General features: G+C 39.8%; 1 protein-coding gene across 1 annotated transcript in view; it reads left to right on the forward strand.

Moving 5' to 3' along the window:
* Nucleotides 1–5,358: 5,358 nt before the first annotated feature.
* The window catches only part of LOC132578602 (ubiquitin-conjugating enzyme E2 E2), a 176,127-nt gene continuing 156,013 nt past the window's right edge, over nucleotides 5,359–25,472 (forward strand). Inside the window, exons 1-3 of the mRNA XM_060248781.1 lie at nucleotides 5,359–5,769; nucleotides 15,316–15,499; nucleotides 24,491–24,541. Coding sequence (XP_060104764.1) covers nucleotides 15,324–15,499; nucleotides 24,491–24,541 — 227 coding nt within the window. The 5' untranslated portion in view covers nucleotides 5,359–5,769; nucleotides 15,316–15,323. The remainder of the gene's footprint in view (nucleotides 5,770–15,315; nucleotides 15,500–24,490; nucleotides 24,542–25,472) is intronic.

Consider the following 25,472-nt stretch of genomic DNA (forward strand, 5'->3'; position numbering starts at 1 on the left):
CCATTGCTTCCATCTTATGTTTTGGTGTGACTGGCTGCACTTAAAAAGAAAAAGCTTAGAAATGCTGCGTAAACAGATAAAAGACTGTGAAGGGTTACTTCTTCACAGAGTCTTGAGTGACAGGCTGTTCTATGAGAGCTGATTGGTTAACAGCAGCTGAGAATGATGAGGACGATAATTCATTCAGCCCTGACTGAGAGCAGTTTAACACAGAGAGGAGAGGGGGAAGTTGGCAAGGAAGTTTGGGAAGTAGATGAAGACCAAAGAAAGAGGATAGATCTTCTAGGGAGAGAAGAATTCCACTACTCAGTCAAGCAGGGATTGAGCTTTGAAGAGTGAAGAGATCCCAGGACTGGTGTGGTTAGAAATTGCATTTGGAGACCGTAAGAGTCAGTCAAAAATACAAGTACTAGTGTTTCAAGAGAGGGACCCCCACTGACTTCAAAATCTTTAAATATCTGCATTCCAGAATATAAGGTACTCTCTCATTGGTATCTTCCCCCCAGTGCGTCTATCACATATTTCTTCTTCAATGTCTCCTTTATGCACGAAAGACTGTGGCGCTAGTGGCACGTATTTCCATGCCTGGTGGCTTTGCTCCAAAATCAAGCAGATTTGGCGTATTATTTCCTCTTTAATTTATGATATTACAGGAATGAAGGTGCCGTTTTCCTCGCATCTTTTTTACTAAACCACGGGGAGGATATCCAAATCACCAAAACACTACGCATTCTGATCTCCCTGATTTCTACAGCAGCTAAGGTGGCCATAGCTAGCAGTTGGAAATCCTCTGACCCATTCTAATTACAAGTGTGGCGCAATAAGATGTGGGAGTTTTTTATCTTAGAAAAAATTACCGAATCCAAAAAACAATACCTGAATCCAGATGGTACATCCTCGTTCTCTCGTATATGGTTGCCATACTTGGGCTGGAAATTCAAATCTGCATTAAACCCTTCCTCTATTACAGTGCAGGACTGCTTAGCTTTATTAATGACTTAAGTGTACTCCCGATTTGATGGGATTAGTCTATATATACCCTTTTATTTATTCACTTTTTAAAATCGTTATTATTTCAGGCTGTTTATTCACCAGGCCAATAACTGAACCAATTAATCCTTTGCTGTGTTAAAGGGATAGTATCAGTAGCAATCTGCAAGTATTTGCAAGGTTAGCAATCGCTGTAATGTATGGGATTAGGTTACTTAAATGCTATATGATGCTTATTTTGCTTGTTATTCTTCAGAGCAATATGTATAATGTTGACAAATTCAATAAAAGTTTATTTTAAAAAAAAGAGAGAGAGAAGGCGTTTGGGTGCTTGAAAAAGTGTACCAGCCTTCTGCAAAAGAGTCAGAGAATACTCAAAGAAAGTATACTAGAGCGGGGGTGTCAAACTAATTTGTTATGTGCGCCGGAGCTGCCATAAATGGGACCATGTCAGGCCAGGCCATGTGTGTCCTAAAATGTAATGCCAGGTAGCAGAGGTATAAACTTTATAAAGCACACTGACAAACACAATTAAAGATTTTGTTTAAAAACATGCTTTGAATGTTGTAACTTCTTGAGGTTGGCCCTTTTGGGGAACTTTTAAGATGTTACCTGGGAATTTTTGTGTTTGTGTTCTTTTTTGCAATGGCCAATTGTGATATACAATAAAAATTCTGACTGAAAACATGCTTAAAACATTAGCACTCTCACAATATTTTGTTGCTGTTGCCTCTGCCGCTTGGAATGGGGAACAAGCTCTTTCCCCAGCCCATATTCATGGTCAATGCTCTAGCCTAGAACCCAGGAAAAAACATGAAATGACTGGGCATGTTGAGCTTTTGTACAGAAGTTGCTTCATGTGCTAGTCAAGAACATGTTAAGGCATCACGACACAGAGTGAGGGCTTTGTGTTTGTCTACAAAACGATAGTCTTCCCCACAAAAATAACTACAGCTAAGGCAGTGCAAGAACAGAGGAACAGCACTGTATAGTGGTCACTATCGGCCTACAATTTGGGAAGCCTAGGTTCATAATCCCCAGTCTATGCAGGAAATGTGCTGGTTGAACTTGGTACCACCCTAAACTACCTCACTGTCTTGTTGTTATTCCTCATCTAAATAGTTCACATTGCTTTCCTACTGAGAAAGACTAAATTATGAGATCATGAATATAGCAGGGAAAAAGGGGAAGCAGACCTAGTTGCACCCAGGAGAGCCATCGCATAACGAACACAACAAAACACACACATACACTGTAGCAAGGCACATGAAAGCTTATACCTTGAATAAAACTTTGTGGGCCTTAACTAGGGTTGCCAAGTCCAATTCAAGAAATATCTGGGGACTTTGGAGGCGGAGCCAGGAGACTTTGGGGGTGGAGCCAGGAGACATTGGGGGTGGATCCAGGAACAAGGGTGTGACAAGCATAATTGAACTCCAAGGGAGTTCTGGCCATCACTTTTAAAGGGACAGCACACCTTTTAAAATGCCTTTCTTCCATAGGAAATAATGGATAGGGGCACCATCTTTTGGGGCTCATAGAATTGGACCCCTGGTCCAATCGTTTTGAAACTTGGGGGGTATTTTAGGGAGAGGAACTAGATGCTATACTAAAAACGTGGTGCCTCTACCTCAAAACATAGCCCCCAATACCCGCGGATCACTTCCCCATTATTTCCTATGGGAATTGTTCTCCATAGGGAATAATAGAGTGCCCAGTAGACATTTCCCTCCTCCCCACACACTTTCTAAAGCGGGGGGGAGGGCCTCCAAACCAGGGAATCCCCTGCCCCCTCCCTCTCTCTCACACACAAATACTTACTGGGTCTTGTTCCTGAAGAACTTTACTTGATCTGAAAACAAAAGCAAAACAAAGGGAGGGGTTGTTCTCCGAAGCCCTTCCTGTTTTCTGCTCAGCCTTAAAGGCACATATTTTAAAAACGGACCTGCAGGAGCTCTAAAACTACATGGTGGCTGCGGGGGGGGGGCTTCCCCCATCAGCCAGCTGGCTGGGGACAGGGAGAAGCCTGTAAAAACGGGGAATCCCCCGCTCGGACCTGGTGATTGGGAAGCCTAGCCTTAACGGTCCCATTGGACTCAAACTTTGTTGCACACATACAGTGGAAAGGCAAGGAAGAGCGGAAGGAGGGGTGAATCCAAGTGTACCAAGGACAACCATGGCAGAATGAGCCCAATAAAAAATACTTCTTGGTTCTAGTATTTTTATTTTCCTCTTTAATTGTTGCATCATGAGCACCACTAGACTTTTAAAAATTTGCAGAGCAGCTGAGTCTGTTCATTGGCCTCACCTTAGGCCCTGCACTTTCCTCTTTACGCCTGGCCATGTTGGCACAGGCTGGAGAGGGCTGGGAATGAGGAGGTGGGAGAGAAGTGCCGAAAGGAGCAGGCTTTCGCCAGAAAAGGAAACTGCAAGAAGAAGAAAGGGCAGGAGCTGCACAGGGGCCAGTGAACAGGCTCAGCTGCTCTGGGGAAAAAAGCCTGGTGGTACTCATGATGCAACAATGAAAGAGGAAAACAGAGAAATACTAGAACCCAGAAATAAGGTTTCAGTCTCTGCCAGAGATACAGAGTGAAATACACAACAACAAAGATACATACATCCCACTGTAGCAAGACAATGGCATGCAGTAGGAGAGAGGGAGCCAGTTGCACCCAGGACAGTTGCAGTAGAACAAGTCCAACACACCCATCCACATGCTCACCGTTCAGGCTCATCATTCCCACTGTTCTTTCACTTGTGCTCTTGCGGTCTTTTCAGACTTGTGTGCTCTTCCCTCAAGCAGCTCCAAATAATGAGGAACTGGGATTTGCATGGGAACAGGAAGTGACTTTGGGCACCATTCACTTCATTCACAGGTGGAGGAGAAGAGCACATGCTGTCCTCAACAGCTGAAAGGATGGCTTCCTTTACTTCTCTCCTTTTTGCTACTTGCAGCGGATTGAATTAAAGCCCTGGGCAGGCCAGTTTGACACCCTGTACTACAGTGTTTGGGAAAACCCTGGAACAAAAGCCTCTCAACATAAAGATGTTAAGTAACTGTGAATAGCTTAAGAAACTTTCATTAGCCTGAAATATAAGAACTAAAATCTGTGTATGCACTGACATTACCTCAGAAATTTAAGCCTAGTTTCACTTGACCTTTCCCTTCTCTGTTGAATAAAAAATTCTGTTTTGGGGGGGGATATAAAAACTTTTTGAGTGCCATTTAAGTCATATAAGTTAAACTACATTCCTGATCCTTCCCTCAGGCTCCTGGGCTGAGCAAACAGCCAAAATATTACATTGTGACAGGGTGGGACAGGTAGAATTCTTCCAGAAAGAAGAAAACAGACAACTAGGGTGGTTCAGTTACAAAAGGGAAAGAAAACAAGAGGGAAAAGCATGCCTCTGAGTGAGGGAAGAGAGTGGGGGTATCATATTTGGTGTAGAAGCATTTAGCTTAGTTTGGGAACTTAGGATAGTAACATTGTGCACCTTCTGTTCCCATACAACTCTTGTTCATCTAGCCTTCAGTACGACAATCCTGCCTCCTCAAGCAGATCCAAACATTCCCTTTCTTTCTTTGTTTATAATCCACCTTTCTTCCCAGGGGAGGCCCAAGGCTGATTCATTTTATCCTCACAAGAAACCCTGTAAGGGAGGTCAAGGCTGAGGGTGCACAACAGGCCCAAAATCACCAGGCAAACCTCGACAGCAGAGTGGAGATTTAACGAGAGCCTCCTACTTCCTAGTCTACCATTCCATGCTGGCTCTGGAAACCACCTCCAGACCTACACATACTGTCTTAACCTAGCAAATCCCATTTCCCCACCATGCTTGGGACAACTACAAAAGCCCAAGCTGCTATGTTCTTTTTAACAAAGCTAAACTTTCCACCCCTGTGAGGGCAGTCCACACATTTTTCATACCTTCCTTAGCTAAGACGCTTCTCAAGGTGGATTCTACCACGCAGTGGGGTATCCCCCACCATACACATCCAGGTGGTAGCATGACCCCTGCCGGGAGAAGCCATCCGACCGAGAGAGTCAGAGAAGTTAGTCGGGCTGCCTGGCCTCTGTCCTGCTCAGTTACTCCTCCCCAGTTCTCTGATCCTTCTTGGACAACCGCTGACTTCTCAGTCAGTACTCCCAACCCAAATACCCCGCCTGAAATCCAGGCTGCCCTCAATCGCCGGCACAGTTCCAGCCCCCGCCCCCCTTCTCGGGCAGAACTACCCTCCATCCGTCTCCCTTTCCCTTTAACTCGCGCTGCTGCCCCCGCCCCTCCCTCCTGCCTGCGCGCGGCCTTCGCTTCCCCGCGGCAGCGCGCGTGGTGTTCATGCGCGCGCGCGCTCTAGTCCCTCAGTCACTTTTCCTCTCTCTTCCCTTCCCCGTCATTCTGCGAAACCAGCGAGGCGAAGCGCGCTGCCGCCGCCTCCTCCTCTTCCCCTCCCCCCTCCTAGCCCCGAACTCCTGGCTTAATTGCCTGAAGACAAGAGCGCGCGTCTGCGCGGCGGGTTTACTTTTCTTCAGGCGGCGGCGACGACGACGACGAAGAAGGCGACGACGGTGGAAGCAGCAGCCGGGACTGGAGAAGTCTCCGCCGAGGGAGGGTGGAAGAGTGGCGGGCGCGCATGTCTCAGTGATCGGCCGGGAAGAGGAACTCCCCACCCCCTCACCCCCCGCTGGGCTCCCCCCCCGCCCCGTCCTCGATACGGATTAACACGCAGCCTGCTGAAGCTGGAGCGCCAGAGACCCGCGCCCGCCCTTCCTCCCACAGGTAAAAGCGCTTCTCTCGTCTTAACCCCCCCCCCCCCCGCCTGAATAAAGCCGCCCTACCCACGTCTCATAGCAGGCTATTCTAATCACACACACACACCCCGGCCCGCTTTCTAACCCACGAGGCAGAAATCCTCTCCCTCCCCCCGCCTCACTAGTCTTTGGCACAATCCCCTCAACTCCTTTTCGAGTATTTTTAACCATACTGCCCATTATCCCATAACCACTCTCTCTCCCCCGTCTATTTTTTTAATATTAACATTCCTGTGTTTTAACAATGACTAGATAGTCCTCCTGTAGGTAGACTTGTGGTAGATATTTTACTGCCCCCACCAACACCACATGCAGCCTCCCCCCTCCCCTCATTTTAAACCCCTTACTCTCTCCCACAGACACTATCAGTTTTTATGTACTGTAGTACACCTGCAATACTTAGGATTGCTCTCTGTGCATTAGTTGCCCTATAATGCTTCTTCATCATTCTGTTGTAGAAATGGTCAAGGAAGGGAGAAATTGCTCACCCCTGCTTTTCCCTGCATGTTGGAAGTGTGGATTCTGATCTGAATTAATGACTGTCTAGAAACAAGATGACCCAGACTAGCCTGTTCTCATCACATTTCAGAAGCTAAGCAGGATTGGCCTTGATAAGTATTTGAATGGGAGTCCACCAAGGATGTTCAGGGTAGCTACAGGGAGGCAGGCAATGGCAAACTGTCTCTGAATGTCTATCACCTTGAAAACCCTATGGGATTGTCATAAGTTAGCTGCGACTTGACACTTTCCACCGCCTCTGGAAACAAGTGTGTAAATTACTATAGACATAGAGTATAGGATTTGGTTTTGGATATGTGTGTGAGATTGTGCCACATAGTTCATGTTTCTTGGACAGACACGTTCAAGTCAAACGCTCCTTCATGTTTCTCCTAGCATTTGATGATGATGAGACTTCCTTCGCATCCCATGCGCTTCTATGGCTTGCTCATTTTCTTGTGGCGGATACCAGCACTGTTGAGTAACCTTTGCCACATCTCTTAACATTTCCCCTTATCCCCAACTACTACTTCCTGTATTGATCTGTGTATAACTCTCTCCTAATTGATCTTTTCCATAGGAACATCATCACCAACCCTTACGTACTACAGTAGGAAACCCCTATGCATAATATTTCTTCCTAAGTTCCCAATTCTCTGAATCAGCACTTTGGCCTTTTTGTTACCCACAGTCCATAAGACTCTGACTCATACAATAGAGAATGGCAGAAAACTAACATAAAACCCCTATTCATATGCCATATTGTCCTTAATCACTGATGTGAATTAACCATTCAGAGTGATTTAAGGTTTCATTAAGAAAATATCACAACTATCAAATTTAGGCATACATATCTTTCTTCTAGTACAGCATATTGTCTCTATAGCAGTTCCATCACATTGAACAAATACTTAATAGGATAACTACAGTTGGAACAGGCCAACACATGGCAAACTTTCTACACAGATATTACTTCTATATAAGAAACTGTTTCTTCTGTCTAACAAACTGTTGCCATTACATATGATGGCTAGTGGGATTTCAGTAGTATGTCCCTGTGGGAAAATAAATACATGCTCACAGTGTAGATTAAGGTGCATGCAGTTGTCTGCATGGATGTGGTAGCTATGTAAGACATGCAGAGTAGAGTTCTTGGTTCCCATCTTTTTATTTTATGTTACTTTTGATAGATGTCTGTAGAGTAGTCATAGTCATTGAATTGCTTGACAGCTCAGTCATTCATACTCTTTTGTTGCCTACTGTGTTCCCCATGTGCTTTCTTTCATCATCAGTAGTGATTTTTTTCATTGTACTGTACCTGTGACCATCCAGCATGTGAAATGTATATCTCTTTTCTGAAACATGTACCTCAAGGCCTTGCACTTAAGTGTTTTGTTTCATTCTTCCTTTTTATTTGCGCATCTTTCTGTTTTTGTTGCTAATATGTATATTCCTTCTGTATTGTCCATTGTATTCTGCTACATTGGGTACACAGTTGTGACTGAATTACTGAGGGTTGCTGGTTGTAATGCTTGTCAATAATCTGCTGTTAGTGGCTATAGTTCTTTAATGGTTCCTATCTCTATGTGCATGGAGCAAATCCTTTTCTTCCCTTTCCAATTAATGAAGAAATAACTTGTCAAGAAGTAAAGTACCCGTCACTCTCTACCCAGATATTACTTCTGTATAAGAAATTGTGTTTCATCTGTTTAACAAACTGTTTGCCATTGGTTGTTTTCTTGGTTGTTTTCTTAAATGGAGGAAGAAGATCAGCCAGCTTCCTTCTTCTCCTCATGCTGAGATTTAGTCTGAGGGACAGAACAGACTCAAGGCATTTGTGTTGTTAGTAGCTGAAGAGCAGCTTATGATGGGTAGTTTCCAACTTCACTGCCCTCACTGTTTTCCTTCTAGAATGCATTCAGTATGTATCCTCAGCTGCTGCCTGAAACCACTCCTTTCAAAGTATCTTCTTTCCAACCTCTGCTGTCTGTTCTAACGCATTTCCTCCTTTTCTCTCACTAGTTTTCATTCTTTTTCACACCCTAATTTTCTCTCTTCTCTTGCCTTTTCAAAGAAATGTCAGATAAATAGAACATGTCATGTTTTAAAAGTGTCCATTTCAACCTCTTGCCATTTCCAGTACTGCATAGTTATGTGTGTGACATATATCTTCCCCTCCCCCTCCAGGGTAGCAGGAAAATGGGTGAGTTGTATATGTCTGTTCTGTGTGTGTATCAGTCTAGAGTAGCTGCCTCACTCCCCCCCCCCCTTCATGAAATTTGGCCTAGATGGTTATGAACCATACTCCCATGTTTTCCCATTCCCTGCAACTTTCCCATAATGTTTTGATCCTTCTAAGGAAGATGAAGTGAGATTAGTGCTTTCTGTTGCTTTTTGTGCACTCGCCAGAAAAATTCAATTAATCTTTGCTTATAGGAAATAAAAGGCTGTTTGAAAAAGACATCATTGCTATGTTTTCTTCCAGATCCTTGTTGCTAAGTTTCAGTTTGTTTTGGAGGGGGGGTTTTTTGGGTGGGAGAAGTGACATTTCATGGTTGTTCTGGAGATTTGTATTTTAAAATTCATAGAGAGCCAGATAGTTTCATTCCAGCATTTCTGCTTCAATATCTTGTGTTCTTGGAAAGACTTTAACCTCCCTGACCCTTGTGCGTCCCTATCTGTTTCTTTTAGCAGATGCCTAAGAGCTTTTCTCTGGATGAGAAGTAATTTAATACAATAGAGATTTAGGCCAAGTCTTTTTTTAAAAAAATGTTTGTTGTACTGTGACATAACCTTGAGGCTACTTGATTGTGTGTGGTATTATTAAAGGCAATAAAATGTTTTCCTACAGTGTCACTCTCCCCTGTTGATTTTTAGATTGTCGCTTTGTTGGTGTTCCTCTTATTTTGACCACATGTTTTAAAGCTTGGACTTCACAGGCTTTTTTTTTTTAAATCGGGGTTATATTTAGCTTCAGATCTTTTCAGATGAAATACAGCTTGACGTTGACTTTAAATGTTTATAGGATAATGGCAAGAAGCATTTTTTCTGTTTAGAGAGATGAAAAATATAGTTATACATCTAATGACAGATTTAAACATTTTATTTTATAAAAACTGGCATTACTTGTTAAAATAATATGTTGTGGACTGCTGCTGTTATGCATTTATCTGATGAATGGTAACCTAAACTTCTGAAACAAAATACAGTTGTTTTTCAACAGCAGTAATATTTATAGCACAATTGTTACAGCGAGCAGGTGCCTGGAATTCCTTAAAAGTGCTACTGATTTTTCTGGTATTCAATTTCAAATGATGTGCATGTTGTGTTCATTCTTCTTTTTCATAATGCGTTACTGAATGATCAGTAATTTGCACAACAGATTCCTGAAGCAGGGTTAGAATATTATAATACTATTTTACAGACCTTAGCTGTAATACTCTGTTACAGGCCCTACTACATCGGGAATGCCCCCATTGGCTGGCTCTGTCTGCCCCATGCCTCATCCCCTGTCCCAAAGGCCAGTTTATCTGGGAACTGGCTGTGGTTGATTGCTCCAGTAAAGTCCAGCTGGCTCTCCCCACCCTTATTATAATATAGCCATATTCTTTTGGTATTTTTCATAACTTCATAAAAAAGAATCTGAATGATTCAATCTTACGGTATAAGCCCAAATAATTTTTCATTTTTGGGGTATTTTTAAACAAATGATTGAAAAATGTTAGGTGATTTTACTGTTATCTCTGGTCTAAGTCAACTTACTTGTAGACAGGGCCACTCAGCAGCAGGATTAGGGACCTCAGAACCTATCACCCATCATGGGGAACAAGAGCTGTGGCAGGTAACCACTCATTGGATCATTTTGGCTTTGCAGGAGTTATCTGGTGAGAAAACTAATAGTAGTTGTCAGCCTTTAACCGTCAGTGCCTTGAACTGTCCATGTATTGCTTTAAAACCCTGAGAACATTGCCCAATTTAGTGCTGCTGACTAATCTCTGGTGAAGCAGCCTTGCTGAAGAGGGGTTATCCTGGGGGGTAGGCAGAGAATTACGGCTATATTGGCTCCAAGTGCTCGTCTTGGCATTTTGTTGGATTTATGAGAAATATTATAGGAAGTATATTAGCTGGCTTCTCAATGAAAGGGCAGAAAGTAACCACTTTGTCATTGTTGTTTGTCAGTACCAGTGAACAGAGTCAGTGACAAAGTTTACTCTCTAGGTGAGAGAGTTAATTTTGGTTGAGTTAGTAGTATTAAAGTAAATGAATTCTTAAAAGTCATGGTTGGGTTTAGAGAATCTAATAAAAATCTATGCCTCAGGAGCAGCAGGACTAGATGGAAAAAAAATTATATCTATTGAAGAAGGTTTGCACTGTCTGTCTGCTTTCTCAGGCCTCTAATCCAGGGAACCCCATAGCCAGCTTTTAAAACCTTCATCTGTTCTTTGACATGCCATTAGTATTCTAAGAACAGTATTATTGATTATATGATTGGGAAGAAAGATATAATCCTTATTTGTATAAGTGGGTCCATGCTAGTTTAAGCAGAGGTGGGAAACCATGGATCACATTGAGCATGTGTATCTTGGGTCATGTTTCATATTCTTTTAGTGTAGTGGTCACTTTGCTGTTCAGCAGATTCTGGCTGATGGGCACTAGGTTCAGGATGGACAAAAGGAATACTACTTTACACAGAGTGTAATTAAAATGTGGCATTCACTGTCAGAGGATGTAGTGATGGTCACACAAATGAACAGCTTTAAAAGAGAACTAGATTCGTGAGGATAGGCTATCAATGGCTACTAGTCATGGTGACTGAGGGAACCTCCATATTCAGAGGCAATAAACCTCTGAATTTGGAAGCCAGGAAGAAACAACAGGAGAAGGCCTTGGCCTCTAAGCCTTGTTTTGGGGCCTCCAGAGGAACTGGTAGGCTGCTTTGTGAGATGGGATGCTGGACTAGATGGACTATTGGTCTGAGCTAGCTGGGCTGCTCTTATGTTCTTCAGTTCTTATGATTTGGTAGTTTCAAAGGTGAGGCTTATAGCCCTAAATCACTTCAGTTTCCAGACTGAGGGCCCCCACTGCAATTCAGAACTCCATGGTTTCTGTGACTACTGTCAGAAAGTTCCAAAATGTTTGGCCTGACAAACCCTTGATTTGATTTCTTTACCATGCAGTGATGTTTTGTAATAGCTTTTTCGTTACCTGATGAAGAAAAACAACAAAGGGGCTCATAACTTCTGCTTATGACAGCATAAGCTTTTATAAGCCATAGCTCACTTCATCAGATGCGTGAAATGGTCACCTAAAGGTGTGAGGTAAATACAGAGGAGATGGGGGGGGGGGAATTTAATGCAATGGGGGTCGAAGGTCAAGCAATGCAAATGCCTGCAGTAGAAATATGAAATTACCATGAATTATACAAATGAATGCAAAATTCAATCAAATAAATACAAAGTACAATCAGAATGGGTGTAATATACTCCAAGCTAGATGTCACTGGTGATGAATTAAAGATAGGGCATTACAAATGATAATGCTCAGGAATAATGGGGGGGGGGGGGATTTCAGTCTCACAGTGTGTTCTGCAGCAATCCTTAAAGTTGCCACATTTGGAAAAGGAAGCTCATAAGGGGGACTCCAAAGTGATGCTACTGAGTTAAAATTTATCAGCAAATTTACACCATGAAACTGTATCCAACTGGGAGTGGCTAGCTCACTGCAGAAAGTAGGTGTCTCACTTTATATGTATATTTCAGTATTTATTTACACCAAACTCCAAGCACCCTTGGATGTCAAAATCTGAATGTTATCCAGTACATTTGACAAAGAGGAGATAAACAGTCCTGCTGTGGGCTATTTCAACCATGGAATCCAAATTAAAAAAAAATGAGAGCAATTTTATCCTCAGAAAGTTCTACAACTGTAAGAACATGCAAGTGAGATCACTTTGATTTCTCCAGTACCTGACAATAGACCTTGCTTCTAGTGCATAAATGGAAGCATGCAGGCTTTTCTTTACCCCATCATGCTTCCCAAATATGCGCCCTTTGCATCTATAGTTCTGAGCCACTCAGCTGGAAAGAAAGGTATAGACAGAATAGTGACAGAATATATAAATGCTTGCCATTCTCTGTACTACAGAAAGGCCTTCAGGTGAGCTCTGATCTAGAACTATGAATGGTGAATGTGTTTACCTAGTGAATGGTAAATGTGTTTACGATGGCAGTTTCTGGACAGGGTCATTCATGCCGCTTACTCATAGACTGTCCCATGAAGTGGACTTCCAGCATGGTTGTGTATTATCTTTGCTGATCTGAGCAATAGTGCATTCATCTATTACATTGATAAAGATGATCTTAAAACAGAAACTTATTTATTTGAGTTACTTACCCTCCAGCTACATGTTAATACTTTTCTATTAGGCATATATTAACTATTTAGTGGATATTACACCTAAAATTAATCATCATCTACTACTTTAATAACTGAAATGTGTTCATCGTGAAGATAATTTTTCAGCTTCTGCCAATATAGAACACAGCAGCCAAGTTGTAATTGCTGGTTGTATCAAGAACATATTTTACACATTGTGTAAGCAACTCCAGTGTTTATTTCTCTACCATATTCAAGGTGCAGTTTTTAAAGCTGTTCATAGCTGATTCCAGTATATTTTAGGCATGTCTTTCTGTATGCATCAGCCTCCCTCCCAGGAATTCATGAAATCGAGATTATAATAGAGAATCAAGGGAATCAAGATTATAATCCTTTAGAATTGTTATATTCTCTGAAAGCCCAGGGTTGCACGTATCTGACAGTATTTTGTCAGAGTGGCTCATCTATCCAAATTAGTAGATTTGTAGATAAAGACCACCATTCACTATTAACTTTTTAAATTCCACTGGATATAAGTGCATTCAATTTAGTTTTGGATTGTTAAGTAGAACTATGTAGGAATTCAGGGTGGAAGGAAATCCTGATGGTGGTATCCAGGTTTGCTAGCTAACCAATACCTAGCCAACATGTGTGCTAGCTTTATTAAACCTCATTTCACCGAATTTTCTCCAAGACAGAACCACTTTCAGGTACACAATAAACACAGTTCTGAAACAGCCAGCCAATCTGGAAAAATACACTTGTATATGGCAAGACACTCTTCAACCTTCCAATCCACAAAGCACTGCTGAAGGCTAAAGAGCATCTTAGCATCTTACTGCATATGTATATTTCAAAGTAATATCACAATCAAGGTGCTAATCACCAAATCTGTTACAGCTTTTCTCTTCTGCAATGACTCATTACTTATCATTGCAGAAAATGGCATTGTATGTATTAACAATTGCATATAGGGTTCTCAGGTCCCTCCTGCTCACCGGGGGCAAGGTTGCCAGCTCCAAGTTGGAGGAACTGTTGGAGATTTGAGAATGAAGCCTGAAGATGACAGGAACCTGAGTGGGATACAATACCAGAGAGTCTACCCTCCAGAGCATCCATTTTCTTCAGGAGAACTAGTTTCTGTAGCCCTGGAGATCAGATGTAATTCTGGGAAATCCCCAGGCTGCATGTGGAGGCTGGCATATCTAGCTGCATATCACCAATAAATCTAATGATCAGCTTGGCCAAATGCAAATCTCTGAATTGGAGTAATGAACAGACAAGACAAGACCTTTCTGAAAAAGCACTCCAGATGCGCAGAAAAATCTGACGTCCCCCTTCCCCCCGAAGCAGCACCTATAGCTTTAATGACATCAGGCACTGTTGCTAGACAACCACAACAGTATTGTCAGCCTTGGTTTCTGTCAGTAAAAGGCAGGGTAAGGAGGCAAAGCCCTTTCCAGGGCTATTTTTGCTTTTGATGGGGGACCTGTAGGGGCCAGAAAAAGCCACTTTGTGAATTTTCAGAAGTGCTCACCTTTTTCTTCCCATGCTTTTCTGGCTTTGCTCTTGCACTGATTAATTAAAAAATACTTAAATTCTGCTTTTCTGCCAGTCATCAGGACTTGAAGTAATATAGATAATTAAAACCTGCTTTTAAAAAGTCAGTCTACAGAAATGCAATCCAAATAAAAGGAAGAGAGAAAGCCATTACCCAGAAGCCATCAAAAGCATGTGGAAAGGAGCTGCATTACAGAGTCTCTGAAATCTTAGCACGGCTTTTTCACATCCTTCTGAAAAACATGGGTGACAACTGAGAAAGCCCAAGCAGAAACAGTTCTCACTGACATAATCATCCCATGGCTGATTATTGTAGGTGCCTTTGGCACATATGGTGGTCTTGCAGATATGAAGATCCCAGGTCATGAAGGACTTACCCAGCTCCTTTAATTACGTAAGCAGAGAAGCAAATTCCCAGCCACTGTAGAGATCTTACATTTGAGGTAGCATGGTCAAAATACTTAACCTCTATCAGTCTAGCTTTTGATTTCAGCATCAGCTGTAACTTGTGTATTGTATTCAAGGGTTGCACATGTACATTGCATTACAATTGTCCAGTCTTGAGGTTGTTCTGAAGTTTGTACAATCTTAGTCAGTGGTGTTACACAGATTTTAAATAATGCTGAGCCCTGTAGGAATGGGTTTTCAGGGTCAAAATGACACCTCAAGTTAAAAAAATAGTACAAATTTTCTTGAGAGATTTTGAAGACAGGAAAATGTGCAGTATCCTCATTACAGGAATGGGTAAAGAGTATATTGTGAATTAGGTGCTACAGCAGTGCAACTGTATTGTTGTTAACTAATATATTTTGCAGTAGTTTTTGCTTTTCAAGGTATTCTTTTGTAACATACTTTATACAGTTACTTGTTACTGTGTAAACTGCCTTTTTGTATCTAAAACATATGAGAGTGAGAGAGAGAGAGTGAGTGAGTGAGTTTTGGAAAGGGGTATTTGTAAATGATGTGTGTTTCTCTTGTGGAATGTTTTAAAGGACTCAGTAATTTGATGCATAATCTAATGGCAGAGACATTCTTTCTCACAGTATCAGAGCCAATTTTTTTATTGTTGTTTTCCTTTTAGAATTAAAGATGTCCACTGAAGGGCAAAGAGTTGACGATAGTCCGAGCACTAGTGGAGGCAGCTCTGATGGAGACCAGAGGGAAGGTGTTCAACAAGATCAAGAAAGAGAACAGGTTCAACCGAAGAAAAAAGAAGGCAAAATCTCTAGCAAAACAGCTGCTAAACTTTCAACTAGTGCTAAAAGGTATTTACTGTGGTTCTTTACAATATCATTCCTTTTAATAAATATTACCAGTGGATATTGATGTTTGAAAGTATTCTTAATATTTTAACCCTTCTATGTCTGGGTTTGTTGGCCTGCCCTAGCATGATTAAACTAGAAGCTGATTATACATCTTATGAGTTCCCTAGCCACATGGTTTTTTTAGTAGTGGCTGATGTGATAAATAGTGGCATTCCTTTATTGCTGGTAAATTGAGACAGTTCTTTGGCTTCAGAATATATATGTGTGTGCGCACATGTTGAGACTTGACAGTGCAACTTATGGTTAATTAACCATAAACATTTCAGACACTTCAGTAATTCAGCATGATAAAAGACTACAGAAATACGTCTTGCTGTAAAATATTGTATTTTCTTTCCTCTGTTGGTTAGATAAAATGTCAGTATGACTGAAAATGCATTTTAGTTTGATTGTGTTAAACTGTAGATTTGCTTATACTTTTGGCTTTCCTACCCCCAAGAGATAGAATAGATTTGGTGAACAGCTATTTAAAAGATTCTAGGCTGTTGCATCAGTCAGTTCATGATAATGATTGGTGTGCTTAGATTCTGCACAGATGGAGCCTGCATTAATAGATTTCCCCCAAGCACATGACAGCATAAGCCTGAACAGAAACATTCCAATCTTATTTCCAGAGAGCTCAAACCAATCATAGATCTTCAGGAATGTTCCTGGTTCTCAATCCTGTATTTGTAACTTGTGTGAAATATTGGATCACAGCGGGGCAATAGCTACATTGGGCCCCACAGGGTCCTGGCCCCTCCATTTTCACATTTGAGCAAATGACCTGGTCTCACCACTTACAAGCCCCACCCCCATTCCACAACTTTCAATACTGTTGGCCATAGCTGCCTGTCAGCTCACCTGTTTTTTCTAGCTATCTCTCCTCTCTCTCCCCCACTGCCCCAGCCCCACAACTCTCAATGTTGCTGGCCATAGCTACTTGCCAACCAGACCCCCACTCTCTCTGCTGTCCCACAACTCTCATTAGCTGCCTGCCAGCCTGCCTCTCTTTCTAGCGCTTTCTCTTTCCTCTCTGCTGCCATCCTCCACCACTTACAATGCTGTCACTGCCACCCCACAACTGGCCATAGCCACCTACCAGCCTGGTCTCTCTTTCTCCTTCCTAGCTTTCTCTTTCCATCTCTCTCTCTCTTTGAAGCTCCCAGCAATCTGATCCAATCACAGCAAAGCTAGGCAGTCATGCAGGTGCTGTCCTCCAGTCAGATGCCACTTATCTCTCTCACCTGCCTGTACTGGCCTCTTGTGTCCTGCAAGCTGCCTGTACCCAAGCCAGCAAGGTGAACTCCCACTGGTGTGCCTTTAAATTCCCAGACTCCAGGTGGGACAGGGAAAAAACTATAAAGTGACTTGGGGGGGGGGGTGCTTTTACAAATGTGTGGGAGATCTTTAAAATGTTACCACTGTAATATATGACAAAGACAGAGTCCAGGTGGGACTTGGAGATCTTTCAAATGATTGCATTTGTGGGGGGAATGAATGACAGATCTCCAGGTTTTGTTGTTGGTAAAGTAAATACTTCCATTTTGTGGCTGTATAAGCATGGTTGGTGTCCCCCACCAAAAAAAATGAAAATTTCCATACTGTGCCCCACCAAAGTCTAGGTAAACAGTGTCTGTTGGGTCATCCTTTTCCACATGTTTGTTCACCCTCCTCAACTCTAAAAGGTTAGTGAGACAAAATCTTCCCTTACAGAATCCATGCAGATTCTTCCTGAATAGCTTTTGTTCTTCAATATGCCTAGTAATTCTTTCTTTAATAATGGATTCCACAACTTACCTGTTATCAGTGTTAGATTGACCAACCTGTAATTTCCACATCTCCTCTGGAACCTTTTTTGAAGATGGTGGGAAATCATAGCTTTTGCTTTCTATACTGAAACCTTTCATAGAAAAGGAATCCTATTAGAAAGCACCCCAGCTGTGGATCCTGATGTGATTGGAGCAGCAAACAGACAGTTGGAAACTGCAATTTACTTCTGCCAGTGTAATCCATCAGATGCAGTAAGCATCAAGTCCAAGAGTTTGCCACCTTAAAAGTTGATTACTCTAAGCAGAGAGGAACACAAATTTTCTTTGGCAGACTTCATGTGATATTTAAGTCACAGAGACCAGGAAGGACTGAGTATATGCAGTCAGGCCATGGTAGAAAATTAATGTTGATGATGTAACCTTCATACTGATGAACTATGATCCTTCATATTTGTCTTGTATACATGAGACACTTCGGTGCGAAGGGCGGGGTATAAATCCCAATATAAATAAATAAATAAATTTTGCATTTCATAAGTAAACAAGTATTCATGTCTGGAGTAAGCACTTCAGTTCCTACTGAGCTGAAAAGCCATGGTGGTAATAGTTGCAGAAACAACAGGGAGCAGGTTGTAATGATTGAAATAAATGGCTGCAAATTGTAATGAGTGGAAAATTTCACTCACAAATGAGCTGTCTTGAATCAGTAGTGTATCTTGTGTCAGAACCTGGCCTTAACAAATGTATACTATTAATTTTGCAGTTCATGACAAAGCAGTATTGATAGTGATTCAGAGTTGCAACGGATTGAACCTACACTAAGAGTTTTCTTATGATGTACTAGAAATAATTCACAATGATTCAGTTGATTTTTGTAATGATATAAATCAAACAACATTTGCTATTTATGAGGACTTAATAAGTAATTTCATCAGTGTACAGCAAGCATGTTCAAATGTTGTGGAAATGGTAATGGAAAATCCAAGCTAGAAAGACTCTTTTAAGGCAACAGAACAAGAGTTCTATGGCTTCATAACATGAATGAAAACTGGCATACTTGTTGAACACTGCCATTTCTGTTCCCTTTCTTTTCTCTATGTTGAACTAGCTTAAGTTTTTGTTCAGCCAATGACAGATCTAAAAAAAAGCTACTTTACAGTTATACAAAAGTTGCAAAAAGAAATGATCTATTTGGGGTTGGTTGTTCTCTAGTCTTGTAATAGAACAAAGTCTGAAAGTGAGTGAAAACTGATATACCAGAGACAAGACAAAAATGCAAAAGAGTATATCGGTTTTATCAATGCAAACCCTGAATTGCTAAATATATTGTTATTAGCTAACAACGACTAGAGATGCCTGAAAAATATTTTTAAGCTAACAAAAAAAAAGATTATATTTTGGTCTGAAGCCTGATCTTTGTTCTTTCAGATAGTTTTTAAAATTAATTCTGCTATCAGGTTTGAAAAGATACATGAGACGTTGGGTTGTATATGGAAGAAGTGGGGAGAAATGCCATAAAAAAGCTACAAGATTTCGCCAGGGGAGTAAAGAAACAGTTCTTTGGACTGAAAATTCTGTAGGCTTTGGCTTTTTAATCTAATAGCCCGTCTGTTCTAAATACATGGTAAAAAATATTTTGATTATTTAAATTCTAATTGAGAAAGCGCATGTTCCGAAACTTGATTAATTATTACGTATTTGTATAATGGAACTTGGACATAATGTATTCAATATGTATGAATTAATATTAGCTGTTTAAGATTCCTGAGAAATGTTAAAGGCCTCATGACTACATGTGTAGTTTTGACATTTCAGTTTAATGGCATTACTAGTTACTGAATTATGTAAAGAACAGAGCAGGAATCAAGTGCACCTTTAAGACCAACCAATTTTTATTCAGAATGTAAGCTTTCGTGCGCTCTTGAATTATGTAGAATAATTCTGCCCACTTGAATTATGTAGAATATAATTTACGTAGCATAATTTCAAGATGAGATTTAAACCAAGAGTGGTTTTCCACTATGGTCAAATTTTTTGATTTTTTTTTTTTTTTAGAAAATTGTTTGAAAGGAAGTGTAGTTTGTTGGTTTAGAAGACGTGAGATTTTCTTACTTAAAGATAATTCTTAAAAGTTCTTCTGACTACGATTAAGTGCAGGCATTCCCACCTTCCTTTCAGTATAACGAAGATGTATTTATGTGTCTTAACTAATTATATGGATTGGTGCTGATCAGCAATCCTATTTTACTTATTGGACAATCTTATCTTCTTGGTCATCCTTAGGGCCTTTTATAGTCACATCATCTGCTTCCTTCATTCCTTACACACTATTTTCATGTGTCCTGTCTCTGGATCCCAGCAAAAGACATAGAGACATTTTGGTTTTTTACTGGCTTAATAAGCTTCATTTAGTGTAGTTCTGGGTTCAGCATGACTAAGGTATGCTGTGTTCATACAGCCTTCCTGATTCCCTGCCTTTCTACAGATGAGATACATTGAGGGGGATCTATACGTTGCGGGGGATGTATCATTGATTTCCTGTCACATGGTAATAAAAGCATACTATTTCCTGTGCTCCCCCCAAACAGGAGAAGTAACTTATATAGACATGCTCTTGGCTAATTAAAAAAGAATAACCATTCAGTGACATAAAAAAAGGTTTATATTCTTTTACAAGTGTCATCCTGTGAAAACTACGGAGCTGAATAAACTGAAAATTTTAAATGGAGTATTTTCCTACAAACATTGCATTAAAAAATCATTACATCCTAAATAAAAGTATCCAGGTGCATACCTCTTTTTTCTTTTTTTTAAAAAAAGCTGTAGTGCTATGTATGCATATTTGGGAGAAAACCCTATTGTAATTGTTTGGCCTTACACTTCAAACTTATGTATGAGCCATCTCATATCACACTAAGTTGAAATGCTTTCAGGGTTCCTCGTCATAACTATATTGGTCCCAATTGATTTATTTAAAAGTAATCATAGCAAGTGTTAAATTTCAGGTACTTCGAAGTATATATTTCAGGTACTTGGAAGTAATATTGCTGAATGTGGATATACATTGATTTATTTTTTCCTGTTGTGTTGTGAAGCTGGATCCAAAACAAACATTCTCAGCTTGTTGGAGAAACCATAGAACAGAAAACAATGAATACCTGTATATAATGGGGAAGATTGTTCTGTCGTACAACTTGAAAGTCTCTGAAGCTGAACACAGTCTAATTTTGTATTGCATTGATTTTCCCCCCCTCTTTTTGAAAAAGATGACCTGCTTAATAAAGAAATAATTTAGTATTCAGTGATATTAACAATGCTACCATCTTTATGAATATATTAAAATAGCTGTACTTAGCAGTTCATACAGATATTTTTAGAAGGTTGCGAGGAGAATCTTGCTAGTTTGGGAGAAAATGGAGTGTGTTTCTGAGTGTTTTTCTCCTGTGCTTGCAGGTACTTGGCCAGGGTGTATCCAGCTGTATAAACCCTTGGCAAGGACCACAGGACTGTTGGTCCTTGTCTTAGCCCATAGGTCATGGCGTGAGGTCTATACTAGGCAGCCTGGTAGATCAGGACCAGTCCAGGATGTATTTGGTTCCTTTGTTCATTTTAAATTTTAATAAAATACTGAAATACACAGTATTTTTCTGTAAGATGTTTTGGGTACCTTTTGGGAGAAAAAAAGCATTAAAATAGCAAATAAAGAAATAAAAAAATAAATAAGCAAAGGGCTTCAGAAATTGATTGAACCAGTAAAGAAAGTCAACCAGCTATTTAGTTACATTAGATCCCCCCCCCCCGATACACTAATTCCTGCCCTGAACAAAAGGCATTTGAAAAATAATTTTGAAACTGATTCTGAAACTGGATAAGGTTATTTGCTGTTTGCTGCTGAAACTGGAAGGTGGGTCTACCTTTTGACTTGGATTACTAATAGAACCATAGATACTATAGAACTAAAAGCACTAGAATAACAGAGTCTGAATCTGAAAACTACAACTAGTTATTGTCCATGAATGCAGTATGGCATATCTGTGATCATTAAACATGGATTGCTTGCCCCAGTACACCATGGTAGCCATTTCTGCTTCCGTCCCACTACCAGCAGGCTTTTAAGAAAACAGATCAGTAGTTAATAGATCTAATCAGGTTCCCTGAATTTCCAGCTTTTATTTTAAAAAGTAAGTCTAAGTCCTCGTGGAAATATGCCTTTTTCTTTTTATTTCCATAATGAAAGAGTCCAGACTGTAATATTTTACAGGATCTCTCCAATGAAATGTACTGTACATGAAACACAGAAGGGTTTTAGAGTGAATTAAAATTCTCACACTGCACCACTCGGCTATTGCCTTTTGCTCTGTCCTTAGTACAGCCCTCATCTTCTTGTTCTTTAACTCAGCACCACCTCCAAAAAGGAGAGCAAGCAGAAGGAATACATTTCAAGCCTTCATCTTTTATGCTTTTCTTTGAAAAAAAACCCTCTTGTTGAATGTGTTGCGGCTTAACTGTGATGTAGATGTAAAATTTCTGGAAATTTTGAAACCCTATGTCATTTATGTTTTGCAATATTTAAGAAAATTAGACTCATCACATGTAAACTTCACTTTTAGCCCAATAATTGTTTTGGTTTGCAACTACCAACTTTAGCAATTCTGTTTTCTTTTTGCTTATCATAGACATGTGTATTGAAGACATCAGAATGTTCAGTGACAAATTATGATTATCTCTAGTAATCTAGAAGAATAACCTATTGATTTGGGAATTGGGGAATTAAAACATGTGTTGTAAGAATAGCCAAAAATGTGCTAATATTGTTTTTATATTTACCCTGGGAAATCAATTTTGTGCTTGTGAACTGTGTTTATAGGTTTTCTGTTCTGTACAAGATAAATATGTTTCTGAGGTCAGAATTCAGGTCTGTGTCTGAAGTACATGTTTTAGCAAGGGGAATTTGAGGTCCTTGGAAGCAAGATTGGTTATAAATGTAATACATTAATTCGGGTGACATCTTCTTGCCTAATCCCCTTATGGAAGAGGACAACAAGTAATAGAGGCTTTATTTAGCATAAGGTTCTGAGAATTATTGAAAATAATATGTTTATATTTATTCTTCTGACTTTTTGATGTTCCTTTTTGTTTTTGGACGTACTGATTTGTTTATTATGCAAATCTTGCATGTGTTTCATTTTGTTGATTAGTAACTGTGTTTACAGGGACTAATAAGTGAGACAACACAACACAACATACCAGAGGTTTCACTTGTTTTATGTAAAGAAAAGCATGAAGTCTCTCAACTACAGTTTAGGAATCTAAAGTTAATATTGGAATATTTTCTATTTTTGATTCTATAATGATAAATGCTTGTGCAGACTAATAGTGTTTTTGTAGAAGTGGGAAATTTTTACCAACTGGGGCTAACAGTGGGAGATAAATGGGGAGTGGGATAAAGATTACTGTGGAGTTTGTAACCCATGTCTTGATAAAAGTGGCAAGTAATGGCAGCCTGTTCATCTTCCTTGTGTGTAATTTCTGTGCCTTACTTGCAAGCTTACCTAAATTATAATTGCTGGTGGCAGTCCTGTCTACATTTAACATGAAGCAATATCCTGTGGGATTTGTGTGTAAAGATGTGCAGACTGTATAGTTAAATGTTAGTTAAATGAAGTTCAGTAGACCTGGATGGTAGAGCTAAAAGTGTTTAATTCTGTGTGCATCTCTAGACTCCTGTGCTAACTTGAAAATAGAGTGAGTGCTCACATTCACTTTGTTAATAAGTTGCTAGTTGAGTATTTTAAAGTTGTTTGTATTGCTAGCTTTGTTTTTCAGTTTTATACTGAATTTAAAGCTTTGTACCAACATTTGAGAATCTAAGTAAAAAGAGTACAAATTGAAAAAACGACGTGCAGCTTCCATTGAATTTAGTGGATCTTACTGTTACATGTTGACTGATTTCTAATCAAGTAGCCTAATGAACTCAGGACTACCCCCAAAGAGCTTTACGCTCCGGTGTTAACAACCTGTTGGTGATTCCTGGCCCAAAGAGTATCCAGCTGTCCTTGACCAGAACCAGAGCTTTCTTGGCCCTGACTCTGGTTTGGTGGAACACTGCTGGATGGGATCTGGGCCCTAATGCAGTTCTACAGGGTCTGTAAAACAGAGTTGTTCTGCCAGGCCTATGGTTGAGGGCAGTGATGGTTCTTCTATCTTAGATTGGCCTCCTTTCCTCCTCCCCTCTTTCCCCTTCCCCTTCTTGCATATTAGACAGACTTTTAGGATATTTATCACCCTCCTGGGATATTCTTATGCCATCTATTAGCTGTGTTGGTTGTTGTTTTGTTGTCAGGGCTATTTTTGTAACAAGAACTCCTTTGCATATCAGGCTACACCCCCCTGATGTAGCCAATTCTTCAAGAGCTTACAGGGCTCTTCTTACAGGGCCCACTAATATGCAAAGGAGTTCCTGCTACAAAAAAAGCCCTGTTTATTGTATTTACTGTATTATAGAATTATTTGATGTATAATTTTATGGAATGTTTTAAAGAACATTGTAAGCCACTCTGAGCTCTGTTCTACAGGGGAGGAAGGGCTATAAATCAAAATAAATAAATGAGAATTGGGAAGGAAAGAAGATTATACGTATTTAGGGAATTATGTCTTCCATACTTTACATGGGAATCAATGTATGCACATTATTTATTTGAAGTATTTATATGCCACTTCTCTTGAGTCTTAAAGAGATGTATATGCACTCAGTTGTTGTTTTTTTCCGGAAGTTGTCCATGAAATTTGAAGAGCATTTTGTAACCTTCTTATGCTCGGTTAACCATTTGGTGATTTGGAGGGTTTTTTAAAGCAGAAAACAGGTGTGTACTATTGGTATTTTGCTTTTGGTAAGCTCTCATACCAAATGTTTTATTTTTTACAAAAAATCCGGGGGATTTTAAATTAGAAGTTCATTGAAGGCATCTTCTGAAAATAAAACTTTAAGTATTTAAAAATGAATGAGGAGCATATCTTTGTAATACATAGTGACCACAGCCTACAAAATTTGTGACACACTTTCCCTAATAATAATCATCTACTTTTTTATTAACTGGAGTTACTTCCAGTACATAAAGTTGGAAGGAGACTATCAAGAGGGAGAGAAGTTCAGTCTAACCTCTGTTTCTTTTCTTTTAAGAATTCAGAAAGAACTTGCAGAAATTACATTAGACCCTCCTCCAAACTGTAGGTAAGTTTTACATGGATTTACTAACTTGAGATATATGTGAAAATTACACCAGAGCTCTGCCAATTTCAAGTCGGTTAGTTTGACTTTTGGCATAAAAGTTTATAGTGATCATTTATAGCTGTTTTCCCCCAGTGGTAAAGACTTTTTCATGAATTATATTGGATAGGTGATAACTACCCAGTTTAAACTATTGTCATAATGATGTAACATTAGAGAAAACCAAATCAAATCCACATCATTCTGTTTTTAATGCTTTAATACAGGCTTCTGGCAGTAGTTGACGATGTGTGTTTTTGGCAAATAGTGTATGTTGTGTAAAAGTGAAATTGCATAATTTTAGGCTTTTTCTTGAATTTGATCTTGTGAAAGCATAATAAATTGTTGAATATTAATTTGGAGTTTGGGGTTTGGCCATTTATGTGCATTTCCTGAACAATTTAGCTTTTAAAATTTTATACTGTTTTTCAGCTGGTTCGTTGTTGCCTTTCATGATTTGAGATGGACAAACTATATATCTGACAACTTGAGTTATTCTTCAAGGTTTAGGTTTCTATACCTGTAGTAATGGGAGCTAATGTTTTAGTTTAGCATTTTAATTTGGAAAACTTTTTTAAAAAATGCTTGTGGTATATCATGAAGCAAAAATACATAGGCTTCGTAAAATTAGATAAAAGGTGTTGTTTGAAACTGAATTTAATAGAATACATTTGCAGTAAAAATTACTTTACAGGTCTGATTTCTACACAGAATATAAGTATGTAACAAAATACTAGACTATGGTTATGTTGTGTTTTGGAAGAATTTCTGAAAGAACAAAAATTATGTGAAATAAATTGAATTTTTCTTGCTTGGTCGCTGCTGTTTTGTGTACCTTAGAGGGCAAAAACCCCCTGCAAAATATAGTCTTGGACTATAGTGCTAGAATTCAAAT

Source organism: Heteronotia binoei, chromosome 10, assembly GCF_032191835.1.
Source record: "Heteronotia binoei isolate CCM8104 ecotype False Entrance Well chromosome 10, APGP_CSIRO_Hbin_v1, whole genome shotgun sequence".
NCBI classification, from domain to species: Eukaryota; Metazoa; Chordata; class Lepidosauria; order Squamata; family Gekkonidae; genus Heteronotia; species Heteronotia binoei.